Source organism: Lagenorhynchus albirostris, chromosome 10 (genome assembly GCF_949774975.1).
Source record: "Lagenorhynchus albirostris chromosome 10, mLagAlb1.1, whole genome shotgun sequence".
In the NCBI taxonomy this organism is placed as follows: Eukaryota; Metazoa; Chordata; class Mammalia; order Artiodactyla; family Delphinidae; genus Lagenorhynchus; species Lagenorhynchus albirostris.
Genome location: NC_083104.1, coordinates 39,635,416 through 39,651,741, shown reverse-complemented (window position 1 = coordinate 39,651,741; position 16,326 = coordinate 39,635,416). Strand labels below are relative to the sequence as shown.

General features: G+C 45.3%; 1 protein-coding gene across 6 annotated transcripts in view; it reads left to right on the top strand.

Annotated features, from left to right (window-relative positions):
* The window catches only part of ATRIP (ATR interacting protein), a 16,965-nt gene extending 639 nt beyond the window's left edge, over window positions 1-16,326 (top strand). Inside the window, exons 2-13 of one of the 6 annotated variants that reach the window (XM_060162028.1) lie at window positions 1,784-1,914; window positions 2,594-2,764; window positions 4,344-4,462; window positions 6,067-6,224; window positions 7,481-7,576; window positions 7,894-8,023; window positions 8,213-8,902; window positions 14,318-14,454; window positions 14,616-14,704; window positions 15,159-15,239; window positions 15,459-15,711; window positions 16,125-16,326. In XM_060162028.1, coding sequence (XP_060018011.1) covers window positions 1,784-1,914; window positions 2,594-2,764; window positions 4,344-4,462; window positions 6,067-6,224; window positions 7,481-7,576; window positions 7,894-8,023; window positions 8,213-8,902; window positions 14,318-14,454; window positions 14,616-14,704; window positions 15,159-15,239; window positions 15,459-15,711; window positions 16,125-16,192 — 2,123 coding nt within the window. In that variant the 3' untranslated portion in view covers window positions 16,193-16,326. Of the gene's footprint in view, window positions 1-1,783; window positions 1,915-2,593; window positions 2,765-4,343; window positions 4,463-6,066; window positions 6,225-7,480; window positions 7,577-7,893; window positions 8,024-8,212; window positions 8,903-14,317; window positions 14,455-14,612; window positions 14,705-15,142; window positions 15,240-15,458; window positions 15,712-16,124 lie in introns of those variants that run through there. The other 5 variants (XM_060162027.1, XR_009542819.1, XM_060162030.1 and 2 more) reach the window with 5 other exon arrangements.

Sequence of the window (16,326 nt, the reverse complement as noted above, 5' to 3'; positions counted from 1 at the left end):
ACTAGATGGCTGTGGCTTAAGAACCCCACGACCGCTGTTCGGTGTCTTGAACTCACACTGCCACTTCACCTTTTAAAAATATAGGAACAGTTTGATTTAAGCAGCGGCGTGTCCCAAAAGGTCCTTTGATTTGGGGGAGAAATGTATCAGGAGTGTTAAACAGCCGATTTGGAATACCGAAAGCTAGGTTAACATTTTACTTTAGTTTCTATACTTTGGACCAGTAAGGTTCTTAGTTCTTAACAGAGATCCTTGCAACACGACTACCACCACCAGCAGAATCATCACTACCTACACATGGGGACCCATCATTATGACAGGTTTGGGAGGCTTTAGATCTAATGAAGACCACCTTTTCCCTTGGGCCGCATGAACATAAGAGGGGCCTGGCAGAGGCAAGAGATAAAAGAGATTCATTCTTTTATACAACCAATAAATCGTACTTAGGTGCCCAAACATTAGGAGCTGCAGACACTTAGCAATAAACAAAAGACAAAAGCCCCCTCCTTCATGGAGCTTACCCTCATTCTAGTGAAGTCTTGTGGGGCTCCCAGGAAGAGAAATCTCTACATGGATGTCTTACATGCATCTTATATTCCACACAATCATTTCCTGGAAACCCAGTCATCCACCAGTATCTCCAGCATGGTGCCTGGCGAAGCATTCAGAAAACACTCAGAACATTTGATGACCAAATGTTCTGCATGGCAATGACTAGCACCACTCTCAATCATGTAGCACAAGGCAGGCAACAGCTCCCTTTCCTTGACCATGGATCTGATTCCTTTCCAAATCCTGTAACTACCTTCTTCATCCATCTCTGGAATCCATCCTCTCTGCATCATCTCTGCCATCTCCCTGATCTGTGTTACCATCACCCCTCTCCAGACAATAGTCTGCTAAATTGTTCCCACATTTCCAGTTATGACTCAAGTCAGAGTTTATACCACAGCCAGAGTGATCTTTTCAAAACTAGAATCTCTGTGTCACACACAGATACACGTGAACATCCCTACTGAAAGCCTTTAATGACTTCACACTACTTCTAGTATAAAGATCAAAATCCTTAACATGGCCAGCAAGGCCCAGCATGGCCTGTCCCTTTCCCTCTCCTTCTTTGGGTTCTAGCCACACTAACCTTCCTTCATTCCTTGAATTCTCCCTGCTTCCTTACAATACAGAAACTGCACATTGCTGTTTCTTACACACTGAGTGTTCTTTCCATCTATTCCCCATCGCCACTCACCTGGTTAGTTCCTGCCTGTTCTTCAGCTCTCCATTCAGTCATCACTTACCTGGGGAAGCCTTCTATTCATCCCGTTGGATCAAAGCCCCTATTATAGGCTTTCCTATATTTGCTCTTCTCTGCAGCTCTTATAACAGTTGAAATTTTACATTTATTCTTGTGTTTTTGAGTGTCATGTAAGCTCCATGAGTGTAAGGACTGTATCCATTTTGCTCACCATTGTACCTTTCTATAGAGGCTAAAGCCTGGCATATTTTAGGTGCTCAGTAAATATCGTTGAATAATAGATCACTGAGTTCTGACCAGTGAGATTCCCACAGCACCTTTCAGCCTTTAGATGAGACTCTTAAAACTGGGTGCAGAATGGGGAGAGGGTGGCAGCTTCTGTTATTTCCTGAGGATTGATTCATGTTCTTATGTTGTAAAATACCTGTAGTGCTTACTAGATCTTTCTCTAATTTGCTTTCAAAAGTGATTGTCTGGCTAAAGTGGGAAAATGTTGGGTCCTAAAAAGTATACGGGAACTGCTTTTTACAGATGTTCATAAGGTCCCCAGATTAGATGGGATGTCAAAAAATCCTTCAAGGAAAAACAGAGAAAGTGTTCCAGTTAAAGATAATTTTGAATTAGAGTTACTTCAGGCACAGTACAAAGAGCTTAAAGAAAAGGTAAGTGATTTAACTTGTGGCTTTTGTAGTTAATTCATTCACTTATGCATGTGTTATAAAGCATTATACAATAAAATATATAGAAGTTTTAAAACAAGAGTCCAGATTCATCCCCATGAATTGGGGGAAAGAAAGCCAGAAAATTTTGGTTGAAACTAAATCCTGAGATTCCTAACAACTAGGGCAAGAAAGGAAACACTGTAAACCATATACAAAAAGAGATACAAACTTTCTGTTGTAGCACTGAGATAAATTTATAGCCTATGTCTTATATAAGAAACAACATCATAATGGTTGCTATTTTCATTAGCAGTTTTGCAAAAAAGCAAACATTCTTCATATGACTATCTATAGGTCCCTAGAAAAACCAAGAACATAATGTAGAATTTTAGTTCTGTTAAGTGTGTGACCCAGATTGTTTAATACCTCTTAGAGCCTATAGAATCTGCATGCAGAAGTGACAAGTGTGTCCTTAAGCTATCTTGCTGAATATCCACTGTCCCAGGAATGGGCCTAGCAGATCACGGTGATGTCTGATTGGTACAGATATATTTTGAGCACTCTGGTCTGTTGGACATGTTTTAAATGTGTTTCTTCATCTCCCCAGCTACATGTTGAAACATGTACATATATAATTTTCCCTTACAAACTTTTCACAACATCAATTTGGGATTTACAGATGAAGGCAATGGAAGAAGAAGTGCTCATTAAAAGTGGAGAAATTAAAATTTTACGGGACTCACTGCATCAGACAGAATCCATTCTAGAGGAACAGAGAAGATCACATTTCCTTCTTGAGCAAGAGAAAACTCAAGCACTCAGTGACAAAGAAAAAGAATTCTCCAAAAAGGTGACCCAGAGCATTTGTTTTGCTTGTATGGACATCAGCTTTGCCTGCTCAGTGAGTTCCTTTAGAAGCAATGACTAAAGTTGCTTATAGATCTTCCAGGAAGATTTCAACAGTTGTTTGTCTTAAATACTTTCGCTACCAACTAATTGCATGTACTTTTCTCCAGGCTCTGAGGTTTGGAAAAGGACTTAGATGAAACTCTGCTTTGCTGTGGTAGTCTAAGTTACTAGCTCACACTTTGCAGAAACAGCTAAAATTAGTGGGGTTTTTGTTGTGTGTTTTTTTTGTTTTTTGGCAGATCAGAAACTCAGTTGACCTAGCTTAGGCCAAAAGAAAATGTATTGGCTTCCATAAGTAGGTCTGGGAAAACAGGTGTGCTGGGGCCTCAAAAGACTCAAGATTTGCCACGACTCATCTTTATTCTCTGTACTATTGATAGGCTCCATCCTTATGGTAGAGGATGTGTTCTCCAGGGGCTCCTGGGCTCATATTTCATGGCTCCAGAGCAGACTGAAGACCTAGGGTTCTTTATCTCCAAGTTTTAAAATTCTGGGGAAGGCTCTAATTGGTCTAACCTGAGTCAGGCGCCTGCCTCTGAACTAGTCACTGTAATCAAAGAGATAATAGCTCCCATTCAAATCACATATTCAAAGGTAGGAAAATGATGTTTCTTAAGGGAGGGAGATACTGTTCTGGGGAGAAAAACAGTGGGTGTCCAGTATATACCACTTTCCTTCACTTCCCAAGGCTTCAAACTTAAGAACGTGGGCCTTATTCTGCCGTTACTTCATTCAGCAAACTTGGCAGTCTTTAAAGAAGCACTGACCTGTGCCCAAGACTAACAGCAGTAGTTGCCTTTCCATATACATGATGAAGAGCAATGGGTTTGCAATCAGACAAACCACAGTTTGAATCTAGGCTTTATCATATTCAAGCGGTGATAAGTCATCAGGGTGATGACTTATGCTCTATGACTCATTTCCCTTATCTGTTCCAGAAAATAACCAGAAGGGCTGTCGTGAGACTTAAATGGTCCTGCCCTTGTGTCTGGTGCTGTGCCTGGGAATGGCAGCAGTTACCATTGGCCAGAACAGCAGGTCTCCCCACACTGTACAAGGTTTTGGTAAAACTCTTCTAAATACTCACCCCAGACCTTCAGGAAGACTTGGATTGTGCACCACTATATTCACTAAAAGGTCTACATGTTACCGTGAGATATGGTACCTTGTCAAGCTCTGTGCTGGGCATTTTACATTCACCATTCTTACTTAATACCCCCAACCAGGAAGATAGGTACTTATGTTACAGATAAGCTGGAGTTCAGAGAGGCTGAGTAAATGGTATTTGAACCCTCACAAACTAACCAGCTATAGTTCAGGTCAAAATATCTTTCTAGAATACCATGTCATCTTTCAGGAAGAAGGTTAAAGCTTAATATTTTAGGACATTTATGTCACAGCAGACTTTTATACTATCTCTCATTGCTTGTTTTTCCTTTACTATCCTGAGATTTTGAAGCCCAGAGCTGTTTCTGTATATGTGATGAGGCCTCTATAAGTATGCTTCTTTTGCCTTCCAGCTCCAGTCATTGCAGTCTGAACTCCAGTTTAAAGATGCAGAGATGAATGAATTAAGGACAAAGCTTCAAAGCAGTGAACGAGCTAATAAACTAGCTGCTCCCTCCATTTCCCATGTCAGGTAATGATGGTGCTAGAGGGAGAATACAGTTTTGTATCGTTTAGTAAAAAGTCTGAATAACAATGTCAGGCTAGTCCTGAACAAAGGTCGTTTAGACTCTGCCACTGGGGCATAGATGCTCTTTCCTGAAGGCCTCAAAGATGGTTTGGATGAGACTAGAATGGTTTGGGGCATCATAGCATAAAGGCCCCGCACTCTAGAAGTGCTTCCTCCCTGTAGACTTTATAAACACAACACAGCTCCTCAGGATGAAAAGAGGCTGGAAAGATGCTCTCCAAACTTTTGGAGTGGACCAGTCTTCATTTTTATGTAATTTGTTTCAAATAAATGATTTTGCCCCAACTGTATTTCAGTCCCAACTGCTTGGAATACTTTTTCTCATTTGCTGTCCAGCAGTCCCCGCCTTTGCTGCAGATGTGATCAGTTTGTCAATGGTCCGTCCTGTCCCCTGCCTGCCAAAGAAGTCTGGCACACTGTCAGGATCAGCCTTGAAATTTGAATAGTGTGGGTCAGGTCGTCTTTTTCTGGTATTAAACATTCTGCTGCCTTTGCTTATAATGGGCAGGGTGTGAAATTGAACTTTTCTTGCCTTGCGTAGCCCAGGTAAGACAGGAGAGCAGAGGGAGTCCATCCTCACCTCTTTACACCAACAGGAGTGCCTCAGCATTGTCTGATCCAATCAGAGGATTAAGACTGCTTCTCTAACATAAAGACCCTGGCACCAAGGCACTGGCTCAGTTTCCAAGTTGCAAGACACAATACACCTTTTTCTAGACCCTCTTTCTCCTGAAAATCTTTTCATTCAGTCCCTGACTATTATAAAAGAGGTTGTTCCAAACTAGTGGTTACCAGGGGGGAGAGGAAATGGGAAAAAGGCAATATAGAGGGATAGGTGAGTAAGAGGTATAAACTATTAAAGTATAAAATAAACTACAAGGATATATTGTACAACAAAGGGAATATAGCCAATATTTTATAATAACTATAAATGGAGTATAACCTTTAAAAATTATGAATCAGGGCTTCCCTGGTGGCGCAGTGCTTGAGAGTCCACCTGCTGATGCAGGGGACACGGGTTCGTGCCCCGGTCTGGGAGGATCCCACATGCCGCGGAGTGGCTGGGTCCGTGAGCCATGGCCGCTGGGCCTGCGCATCCGGAGCCTGTGCTCTGCAACGGGAGAGGCCACAACAGTGAGAGGCCCGCGTACCGCAAAAAAAAAAACAATTATGAATCACTATAGCATTTGCTTATAACTTATATAACATTATATAGCAACTATATTTCAATTAAAAAAAAAGAGGTTGCAAACTGAAAAGATGTTTTGGTGGAACTGGAAATAGTAATGGAGTTATAGCCAATTCTTTTGGGTGATTGGAAGAAGGTGGAAGCAAATGAAAGATTTTTTTTTTCAACAATTTGAATCAAAATGCCTTGAATTTTGCATTGCTGTCCTGACAAAGAATAACAAACGTGTAATAGATAAAATTTTTGGTCAAATCACCTAGATAGGAAAAGTTTAAAGTTTGTTAGAAGTTTTATAACCAGGTATTTTACATGGTGTTAGCAGAATCATTACTTTGCTTTCATAGTTAACTTTTTCCAGTCCTAGGAAAAGCCCTTCTGTGGTTATAAAGCCAGAAGCATGTTCTCCACAACTTGGAAAACCATCTTTCCCTACAAAGGAGTCTTTTAGTGCTAACATGTCCCTTCCCCACCACTGCCAGACCGATCCAGGATATAAGTCCCTGATGGGCAAAGAGGGTAAGTCTGTCTATCCATCATCTATTGCTCTATATCAGACTACTCAGACTTGAGCCTTGAAACATTTGAGTATTTATTTTCTCCTCGTTTCTGTGGGTCAGCAGTTCTGATAGCACAGTGGGGATGGTTTGTCTCTGCGGGCACTGAAGCCTTATGGGGGCTGGAGGATCTATTTCAAGGTGGCTCACTCACATGTCTGGCAGTGGAATTCCTTTCCACATGTGGGCCTTTCCACAGGGCTACTTGGCTGATCTCATAACCTGGTAGATGGCTTCCTCTAGAGCTAGCAAACCCAGAGAGATAGGTGGAAGCTATCCTTTTTATGGCCTAGCCTCAAAAGTCACATAGCATCACTTCTGCCACATTCTGTTTGTTAGAAGTGAGTCATTGAGTCTGGGCCATGTTCAAGGGGAAGAAAACTAGGCTGCACCCTTTGAGGAGAAGTGTGTCAAAGAATTTGCAGGCATATTTTAAAACCTCCAGTCAGCATCCATTGCCATGCCAGAAACACAGCTAGTATGCAGGAACATGTGCTCCTTTCATCGCCCAGCTGAGTCCAGACTGAGGGAATGCTACTGCTTTCTAGAGAGACAATCTAGCATTACTAGGTTTTCACTCTGAGACTGTGCTATGCCAGTTTATCTTACAATTCAGATACATTGCCTTTCTCCTACCATCAACCCTTTCAAGTCATTAGCATCACGCCACCCCTGAGAACTACAGCTACTAACATTTTTGATATTTAGCAACTTCAGGAGAGGTTATCGGGTGGTGTTATGAGCAGGCAGTGGAGCCCACCAGCCTGGCCGAGAGTCCCAGTCACACTGCTTACTGGCTTGCATGATTTGAGCAAGTCCCTTAACCTCTGTGCATCAGTTTTCCCATATGTAAAACAGAGCCAATGATAACACCTCCTGGTTGGGTTGCTGTGAGGAACAAGAGAGCTAGCATGTATAAAGCTCTTAGAACAGTGTCTGGCACATAATAAGAATCATATAAAATGCTTTTATGTTATTGCCTGATTTTGAAGTGGGGCAAACAATTTAATTTTCTTTTCCTTTCCTTTCCTTATGCAAGTTCCTGTTTTATATGAGGAAGGCAAAGATGTGAAGGTTCTTGAGTTGCTTTGGCTCTTGTTTTGATCCAAAGTTGAAGAAGTAGAACAATGTATGTTTTAAACTCATTACATTTAAGAGTTTCTGATATACTTGTGCTTTTGTGTTCCAGTTTTGATTAACATATTATCTGTTATTCAGAGAATAAGACCCACAGTCTGGGAGATGACCCGATAAAGCAAGAACAGTCCCAGAAAAGGCTTATTGACAGCTGGATGCAGAGATCAAACACTCAAGGTACCAGAATGCCTGCTTCTTCTGCAGGAGGCCTTCCTGGGTCCGATCATCCTCTGTGATGCTGCAGTGGAATTGCCTAGGGAACTGTCCTGGGCTCAATCAGTACCCCAGGCAGTGCTTTAGAGGGTCCAGGGGAGTAGTAGTCTGTGGCTTAAGCAGAAGACTATAAAATGCAAGGGGCCAAGAGCAAGTATGCCTCCGAGCCTTCAGTACCCACAGGCGTCTCAAGGGAACTTAGTGGCAGTTTAGAGGATAGTTGGCATCACAGAAAAGCACTCTCATGTCAGAACCTTCTACAGTCACCTTGTCTTCTGCAGGCTCCATTTTGATAAACCTTCTCCTGAAGCAGCCTTTGATCCCAGGGTCATCCCTAGGTCTGTGCCACCTCCTGAGCAGTTGTTCTGAGGCTCCTACCGGCACCCTGTTCCAGCTACCCGGGCTTGGCAGGTAAGCATAAGACTCCTAAAAAGCTTGTTTGGAAGAAGTTTCCAGGAAGCAAGTCCGTATCTGGTCCTGACCGGCCTAGGAAGTCTGCTCTGGGCAGGAAAACTAGAGAATTTAGCAGGCAGGTTGTTTGGGTCCCTTGACCTTATCTCCCTCTCACACTTGTGTGTTTTCTTTTGTGTCTGTTGCTAGTACCTTGACTGGGATTTCAAGCCTGAGGACCACAGGTTCTTGTGATGGGTCATTTCCCCTCTTGGCCCTGAGAGAAGCACAGAACCTGGCACTTACTGGACTGAATCTGGTGGCCAGGAATGAAGGCTCCTGTGACAGAGACCCAGCAGAGGGAGGCGGAAGGGCCTTCCCACTCTGCCAGCTTCCTGGAGCTGTGCACCTCCTCCCCCTGGTGCAGTTCTTTATCGGCTTACACTGCCAGGCTCTGCAGGATTTGGCAGCAGCCAAGAGAAGCGGAGCGCCTGCGGACTCACCGACACATCCCTCCTGTGTGAGCTCTGGGGTAGAGGCCAGCCCCGAGGACTCACTTTGCAACCTGGAAGGCTTCTCTGTGGCTTCACTAAGCGTTCTTCAGCACCTGGTGTGCCACAGCGGAGCAGTCATTTGCCTGTTACTGTCAGGAGCAGGCGCCGATTCTGCTGCTAGGGAAGGAGACCAGAGCCTGGTTGACGGACATGGTCGTGGGGATGTGACCTCAGCCCCAGGGAGGCTTGCTGGTGACCAAGGCCAGCATCCACTATTGAAGATGCTTCTTCAACTTTTGGCTTTCTCTTCTGCAGCAACAGGTCACCTTAAAGCCAGTGTCCTCAGCCAGTGCCTTAAGGTTTTGGTGAAATTAGCTGAAAATGCTTCCTTTGATTTCCTGCCCAGGTATAACGCAGCATGGGAGTCATGATTCCTTGTGGGTCTTACCCGGGCTCTTGAGGTCTGTCCTGTGGCCCCTGTACTTGTTCCCATCTTGACTCGTCCATACTGCTCAGCTCTAAGCCTTGGTTTAGGTTCTTAGCTAGAGTTCTGAAGTGATGGGAAGTGGGGCCAGGAGTTAGAAGAACCAAGGAAGTGGTTTATTTGGCTTAGTTCTGCCTCTGGATAGTAGGTAAGCAAAAGAAGCTAGTCACTATGGAAGAGTGTCCTGCCCCCGAAACAGACAAAGGTTGAATCAAGAGGCCTTTGAACCTGGGACATGGATCAGGTGAAGACCAGATTTCAGAGCCACATTGAAGTTTAGTTTGGTGGGGTTCCCTGAAGAAGCAGAGGGTGTGTGGAGGGTCTGCAGCTACAAGCTGACCTTGCTGGGCATCTGCCCATCATCATGGTGTCCACCACTGGCATGAGCCACAGGTTACTTGCTCTTCTTAAGGTTTGTTGCGGAACACTGTTGTCATAAATTCCTAGCTTGGGATTCCAGACCCTCAACACTGGGAGGGTAAACACCACCCAGCCAATCCCCTCGTCCTGTAATCCCATCTCCCCCTCAGCATTCCACCAAGAGGCCAGTTCCTCTGTTGGATGGCTCTTAAGCCTTTTTGTCTCTGAACTCAGAATACCTGTTTGCTAAAAACACTTCTGGATCCTGGTTTCCATATGAATATATTCTGGCTTGTCTGGTGCATCCTAAAGGTGGTGCTTAGAGCTAGACACAGTGTACTGCAGAGTAGTGTGAGCAGCAAGGTAGGCGTGTTACCATCACCCAGGTGCCTGGCAGGGGGCCCAGCTCCTGGTGGCTGATTGCTTCTTTTTTTATTATTGAGTCTTCTCTTTCCTTTTATTTTTTTTAATTCCGTAGTGCTTTACAGTTTCCAAAAGTTTCACACACGATTTCATATAATCCCATAACAATGCTTTTTTTAAATCCCCTACTGCTATATTGCCCTCCCTCCCTTCCCTCTCCCCACTGGTAACCACTAGTTTGTCTTCTGTGTCTGTAAGCCTGTTTCTTTTTTGTTTTGTTCACTAGTTTGCTGTATTTTTTAGATTCCACATATGATACCATACAGTATTTGCCTTTCTGTCTGACTTACTTCACTTAGCATAATGCCCTCCAAGGCCATCCATGTTGCTGCAAATGGCAAAATTTTGTTCTTTTTTATGGCTGAGTAGTATTCCAGTGTGTGTGTGTGTGTGTGTGTGTGTGTGTGTGTGTGTGTGTGTGTGTGTGTGTGTGTGTATGTGTACCACATCTTCTTTATCCATTCATCTGTTGATGGACACTTAGGTTGCTTCCATACCTTGGCAATTGTAGATGACGCTGCTGTGAACATTGGGGTGCATGTTTCTTTTCAAAGTAGTGTTTTTGGTTTTTTTCAGATATATACCCAGGAGTGGAATTGCTGGGTCACATGGTACTTCTACTTTTAATTTTTTGAGGAACCCCTATACTGTTTTCCACAGTGGCTGCACCAATTTACATTCCGCCAACAGTGTAGGATGGTTCCCTTTTCTTCACATTTGTTGTGTTCTTTTCGATGATAGCCATTCTGACTGGTGTGAGGTGATATCTCATTGTGGTTTTGATTTGCATTTCCCTGATGATGAGTGATATTGAGCATCTTTTCATATGCCTGTTGGCCATCTGGATGTCCTCTTTGGAAAAATGTCTTTTCAGTTCTGCCCGTTTTTTGATTGGGTTGTTTGTTTGATGTTGAGTTGTATGAGCTGTTTATATATGTTGGATATTAACCCCTTATCGGTCATATCACTTACAGTTATCTTCTCCCATTCAACAGGTTGTGTTTTCATTTTGTGATGGTTTCCTTTGTTGTGCAAAAGGTTTTAAATTTAATTAGGTCCCATTTGTTTATTTTTGCTTTTGTTTCCTTTGCTTTAGGAGATGGATCCAAAAAAAAAAAAATTTGCTGCTATTTATGTCAAAGAGTGTTCTGCCTATGTTTTCCTCTAGGAGTTTGATAGTAGCTGGTCTTCCCTTTAGGTCTTGAATCCATTTTGAGTTTATTTCTGTATATGGTGTTAGAGAATGTTCTAATTTCATTGTCTTACAAGTAGCTGTCCAGTTTTCCCAGCACCACTTATTGAATAGACTGTCTTTTCTCCACTGTATAGTCTTGCCTCCGTTGTTACAGATTAAATGACCTTAGGTATGTAGGTTTATTTCTGGGCTCTCTATTCAGTTCCGTTGATCTATGTGTCTGTTTTTGCACCAGTACCATACTGTTTTGACTACTATAGCGCTGTAGTATAGTCTGAAGTCAGGGAGTATGATTCCTCCAGCTCTGTTCTTCTTTTTCAAGATTATTTTGGCTGTTTCAGGGTCTTTCATGTTTCCATATAAATTTAAAATTTTATTCTAGGTTCTGTGAAAAATGCCATTGGTAACTTGATAACAATTGCACTGAATCTGTAGATTGCCTTGGGTAGTATAGGCATTTTGACAGTATTGATTCTTCCAATCCAAGAACAGGGTATATCTTTCCATTTACGTCGTCTTCAATTCCTTTCATCAGTGTCTTATAGTTTTTGGAGTACAGGCCTTTTTGCCTCCTTAGGTAGGTTTATTCTTAGGTGTTTTATTCTTTTTGATGCGATGGTAAATGGGATTGTTTCCTTAATTTCTCTTTCTGATAGCTCATTGCTAGTGTATAGAAATGCAACAGATTTCTGTATATTAATTTTGTATCCTGCAACTTTACCAAATTCATTGATGAGCTCTAGTAGTTTTCTGGTGGCACCTGTAGGATTTATGTATAGTATAATGTCATCTGCAGACAGTGACAGTTTTATTTCTTCCTTGCCAATTTGGATTCCTTTTTATTTCTTTTTCTTCTGATTGCTGTGGTTAGGACTTCCAAAACTATGTTGAATAAAAGTGGTGAGAGTGCTCATCCTTGTCTTCTTCCTGATCTTAGAGGAAATTCTTTCAGCTTTTCACCAGTGAGTATGATTTTTTTTAATTTTATTTATTTATTTATTTATTTGGGCTGCATTGGGTCTTAGTTGTGGTATGTGAGATCTTCGTTGAGGCATGCGAGATCTTTAGTTGCAATGCATGGTCTCTTCATTGTGGCACACGGGCTTCTCTCTAGTTGTGGCATGTGGGTTTTCTCTTCTCTAGTTGTGCGTGCAGGGTCTAGAGTGTGTGGACTCTGTAGTTGTGGCGCGCAGGCTCCAGAGTGTGTGGGCTCTGTAGTTTGCAGCATGTGAACTCTCTGAGGCACACAAGCTTAGTTGCCCCGAGGCGCATGGGATCTTAGTTCCCCAACCAGGGATCGAACCTGCGTCCCCTGCTTTGGAAGGTGGATTCTTTACCACTGGACCACCAGGAAAGTCCCTACCAATATGATGTTAGCTGTGGGTTTTTCATATATGGCCTTCATTATGTTGAGGTATGTTCCCCTCTATGCCTACTTTCTGGAGTTTTTCTCTTAACTGGATGTTGAACTTTGTCAAAAGCTTTTTCTGCATCTATTGAGATGATCACATGGTGTTTATTCTTCAGTTTGTTAATGTGGTGTATCACATTGATTGATATGTGGATATTGAAAAATCTTTGCATCCGTTTCTTACTTTTTAAATGAATGAATTCCAGGAACCACATTTTTAGCAGTTCTCTTGGTAGATATATCATCATTCTATTCCTGTAGAGCTTGTCCACAATAACATCAAAAAACAGCCATTTAATGGGTGCTTACTGCAGGCCAGACACAGATGCCTTCTGTTCACTAGCTTGGATGGCACCCTCAGAGCCCTGTTGTCTTCACGCCCAGTACAGAGCCTGGCTCACTGTGAGCACTCAGTGTTTGTTGAATGAATAAACCCCATGTTGAGGTAGGGAAACTTGTCTGAAACCCCAGGGGGAGTATGCTAGATCAGCCAGTTAGGCTCCTGAATCATAGTTCTTTTTTTTTTTTTTTTTTTTTGAATCATTGTTCTTGATCGCTGTCTGATGCCACCTCCCACACAGTGCTTCTCTGAATTCCTTCATGCTTGCAGGCTGAACCCCATTACCACACAGCTTCTTGTTCACCTTGTAGTAAAAGCCAGGGACAGGTGCTCCCAAGGCTCCATAGCAGTATATGATACAACATGAGCAGCCAGGCAGGCTGTGATCTCCTATGAAAGGCACCACTGCCCACCCAGGCTTGAGGGCACATCATCCCCTCAGACACTTGTCTTCCCACTGCATCTGTTTTAGGGGTAGGTCCAGCGTAGCTCCCCAGGTACTGGCATGGCAGGCGCTTTTGAACAAAAAGTTCTCATCCCCAGCTCAGCCAGGGCAGCATGACGTATTTATTGTGCATTTAGGGGCTGTGCCAAAAAAAAAAATTTTCATTTAAAAAGGCGGCTCTGATGCTGTCAAAAATAATTTGGAAACCACTGTGTTGTATATAAAGATGGATTTTTTTAGTTTCAGGGGCCACTTCTGGCCTAATAATGAAATTAGGTAGTAACAGGTTAAATTCTAGTTTCCCACAAAGTTCCACACTCCCTGGTGATTAGAAACATTCAGCTTGTCTCTCATACAGGATTTGCTCTAAAATGAGTTCGCCCCAAAAAGACCTTGCTTCCTAATGGTGTACAAGGAATATTCTTAACCCTCGGTGCCGTGCGCATGAAAAGGGACATACCCGCAGAACTGCCCCTCCCCCCACCCACGAGGCTGTGTGGGTTGAGCAAAAAGCAGTGCTTGTCTTTGGACTCGGTTCCTTGGTAATGGATGCGCCATCCCTTTGCCCCCAAGACCAGGGGGAGAGTGCCCAAGCCCCTCACCATGCACCCCCTGAGTTTGTACCTTCTCATACGTGGCGGCAGAGGAGCTGGTGTTTCCCGACAAGTGGGGAAAATGAAGTCTTCCTTGCCCAGCGAGTGGTCTCGTAAGATCCAACCATAGCCAAGTCCACATTGTTGCTGCTGATGCCTGGCCAGTCCTCTGGTGGTGGGCACAGGACGTTTCTCTCACACTCAAGTTGAACCTGCCTCCCTGTTTGGGAGCAGAGGCAGGAAGGAGCCCAAGAGTAGTGCAGAGGCCGGCACCCGAGGTCCAGGGGGGCACCTCGTATTTGCTGGGTGGCACTGTGCCAGGTAAGGGCCTGTCATCTCTAAGGGATGACAGGCCCTGTCCCTCACAGCAGTCCCACAGTGAAGGGTAGTACCCACTCGTTCACCTGAAACAAGTATCAGCAAGTAGGGTGGCATTTGAACTCAGGTCTGTCTGAATCGAGTCTCCTTTTTACTGGCCTCTTCAATTTCCTGTTGCCTATCGTGAAAGGTGAGGGTGAGTTATGGGATTGGGTTGGAGGTGTCACATCTCTCTGGGGCCCTGTGTTTCAGGTTCCAGTGCGTGTTCCGGGTGCTGCCACAGTGCCTGCGCCCAGAGACACCCCTGCCTAGTGTGCTGCTGACTATTGAGCTCCTGTCCCTCCTGGTGGACCATGAGAAGCTTGCACCTCAGCTCTGCTCCCACCCGGGTAAAGCAGGCCAGGGGCGTGCGTCTGGACTCCTGCAGCTTGGAGGGAAGGGTGGTGGCAGGGGCAGGTCCAGGGCCTCCTGAGGGCTTCTGCAGCTTGTACCTCAGGCACTGGGTGAGAAGGCGGATGCTGAGTGAGAGGTGGTGTGTCCTTTCCAGAAGGCTGCCTCCTGCTGCTGCTGTACATGTACATCACATCGAGGCCTGACAAAGCCGCCTCGGAGACACAGTGGCTTCAGCTGGAACAAGAGGTAAAGACACCAGAGCCCCTTTTGTGCTGCTCACCAACCCACCCCACCCCACCCCACTCCATCCCATGTAAGAGCCACTCTTCTCCTTCCTCTGGGAATTAAAGGAAGCTTTAATTCATTTTGGTAACACGTTGAGCCACTAGCAAGGTAAACTCATTTGGGGGGCTCCATACTACACAGATACCGTACAGTCGGAGCCCAGGGTATCCTGGGACTTGGCAAAGTTGCCTGGTGGCTGGAGGTGGGCACGGAGGCAGGTGGGTCAGTGGTGAGACACAGGTGTTGGTCCTGAGTGTCTCCTGGGAAGGTCCCAAAACACTACCACCTCTTGGATCCCATTAGTGCAGACAAGCAGTTGCTAAGGCAACTGGAGCTCTTGTAGAAGGCTGAGAAAGCCCTCCCTGTGACCAGGGCCTCACTGTGCCATGGATGGGACAGTCTGTTCTTGTTCTAGGCTGTGTGGCTCCTGGCTAAGCTTGCTGTGCAGAGCCCCTCCTCCCCAGTCACTGGTTCCAGCTGCCAGTGCAACGTGGAGGTGAGTGCCGGGGGCAGGCAGGGGCCGACAGTGGGCAGCTCTGCTGGTGAATGACAGGGCCCCGTGAAAGCATCCCATGCTCCTTCACCAGGGCTAGACCCTGGTGCCACTGTTCAGAACCTCCCTCACCCGGCTGGCTAGGAAAGATGCTGCCCAGCTAAGCAGGTTGTCAGGGTGCAGGGACCACCTGACCTGACCTCAGCCTGTGCCCTCCCTCAGGTAGTCAGAGCACTCACGGTGATGCTGCACAGACAGTGGCTGACTGTGCGGAGGGCAGGGGGGCCCCCGAGGACTGACCAGCAGAAGCGGACGGTGCGGTGTCTGCGAGATACAGTGCTGCTGCTGCACAGTCTGTCCCAAAAGGACAAGCTTTTCACTGTGCACTGCGTGGAGGTCCTGCATCAGTACGACCAGGTGATGCCAGGGGTCAGCATGCTGATTCGAAGGCTTCCTGACGTGACAGGCTGTGAAGGTGAGCCTGCAGGAGGGCCCCTCCCTGCCCCAGCCCTCATGTGGAGTTTGCCCTGAAGTTCATGGACAAATCAGACTACCTGGCCTTAGGTCAGCAGTGCTCCATCCACACAGCCTTTGCCGGCACGGGGGCCATTTCTTTTTCTTCTCTGTCCGGTTCTTCTCTCAGCATATCAGCCTGCCTTTTGATCATACCTACTGAGTCGGCCTGGCAGAGCCACGGTTTTTCCAGAAACATCCCTGTCTGAATTGCCTTTGTATTATTTTGCTTGCAGTAGCTGAGGGAGCAAGGCCTGGGCGTGGAAGGGACTGCTTAGTTCCTGTGGGCCTGGTGGGGAGGAGAGGTGGGACCTCCCCCAGTCCCAGCACCTTCAGGCAGGACTTCACCACAGAACCCTCTTGTTTTTGGCTCAGAGGCAGCCCTGGATGATCTCTGTGCCGCGGAGGCTGATGTGGACGACCCCGAGATGGACTGTGGCTGAGGCCTGTGAGCATCGAGCCACATGGTGGCACCAACACCACCACTTTCCTTACCTCATCCCCTGATTAAAAGCAGTGACTGGCTGTTAAAGAAAAGGCCAGCCTTATGTTTCCTGAGTCTGATCTGTGTGGGCTA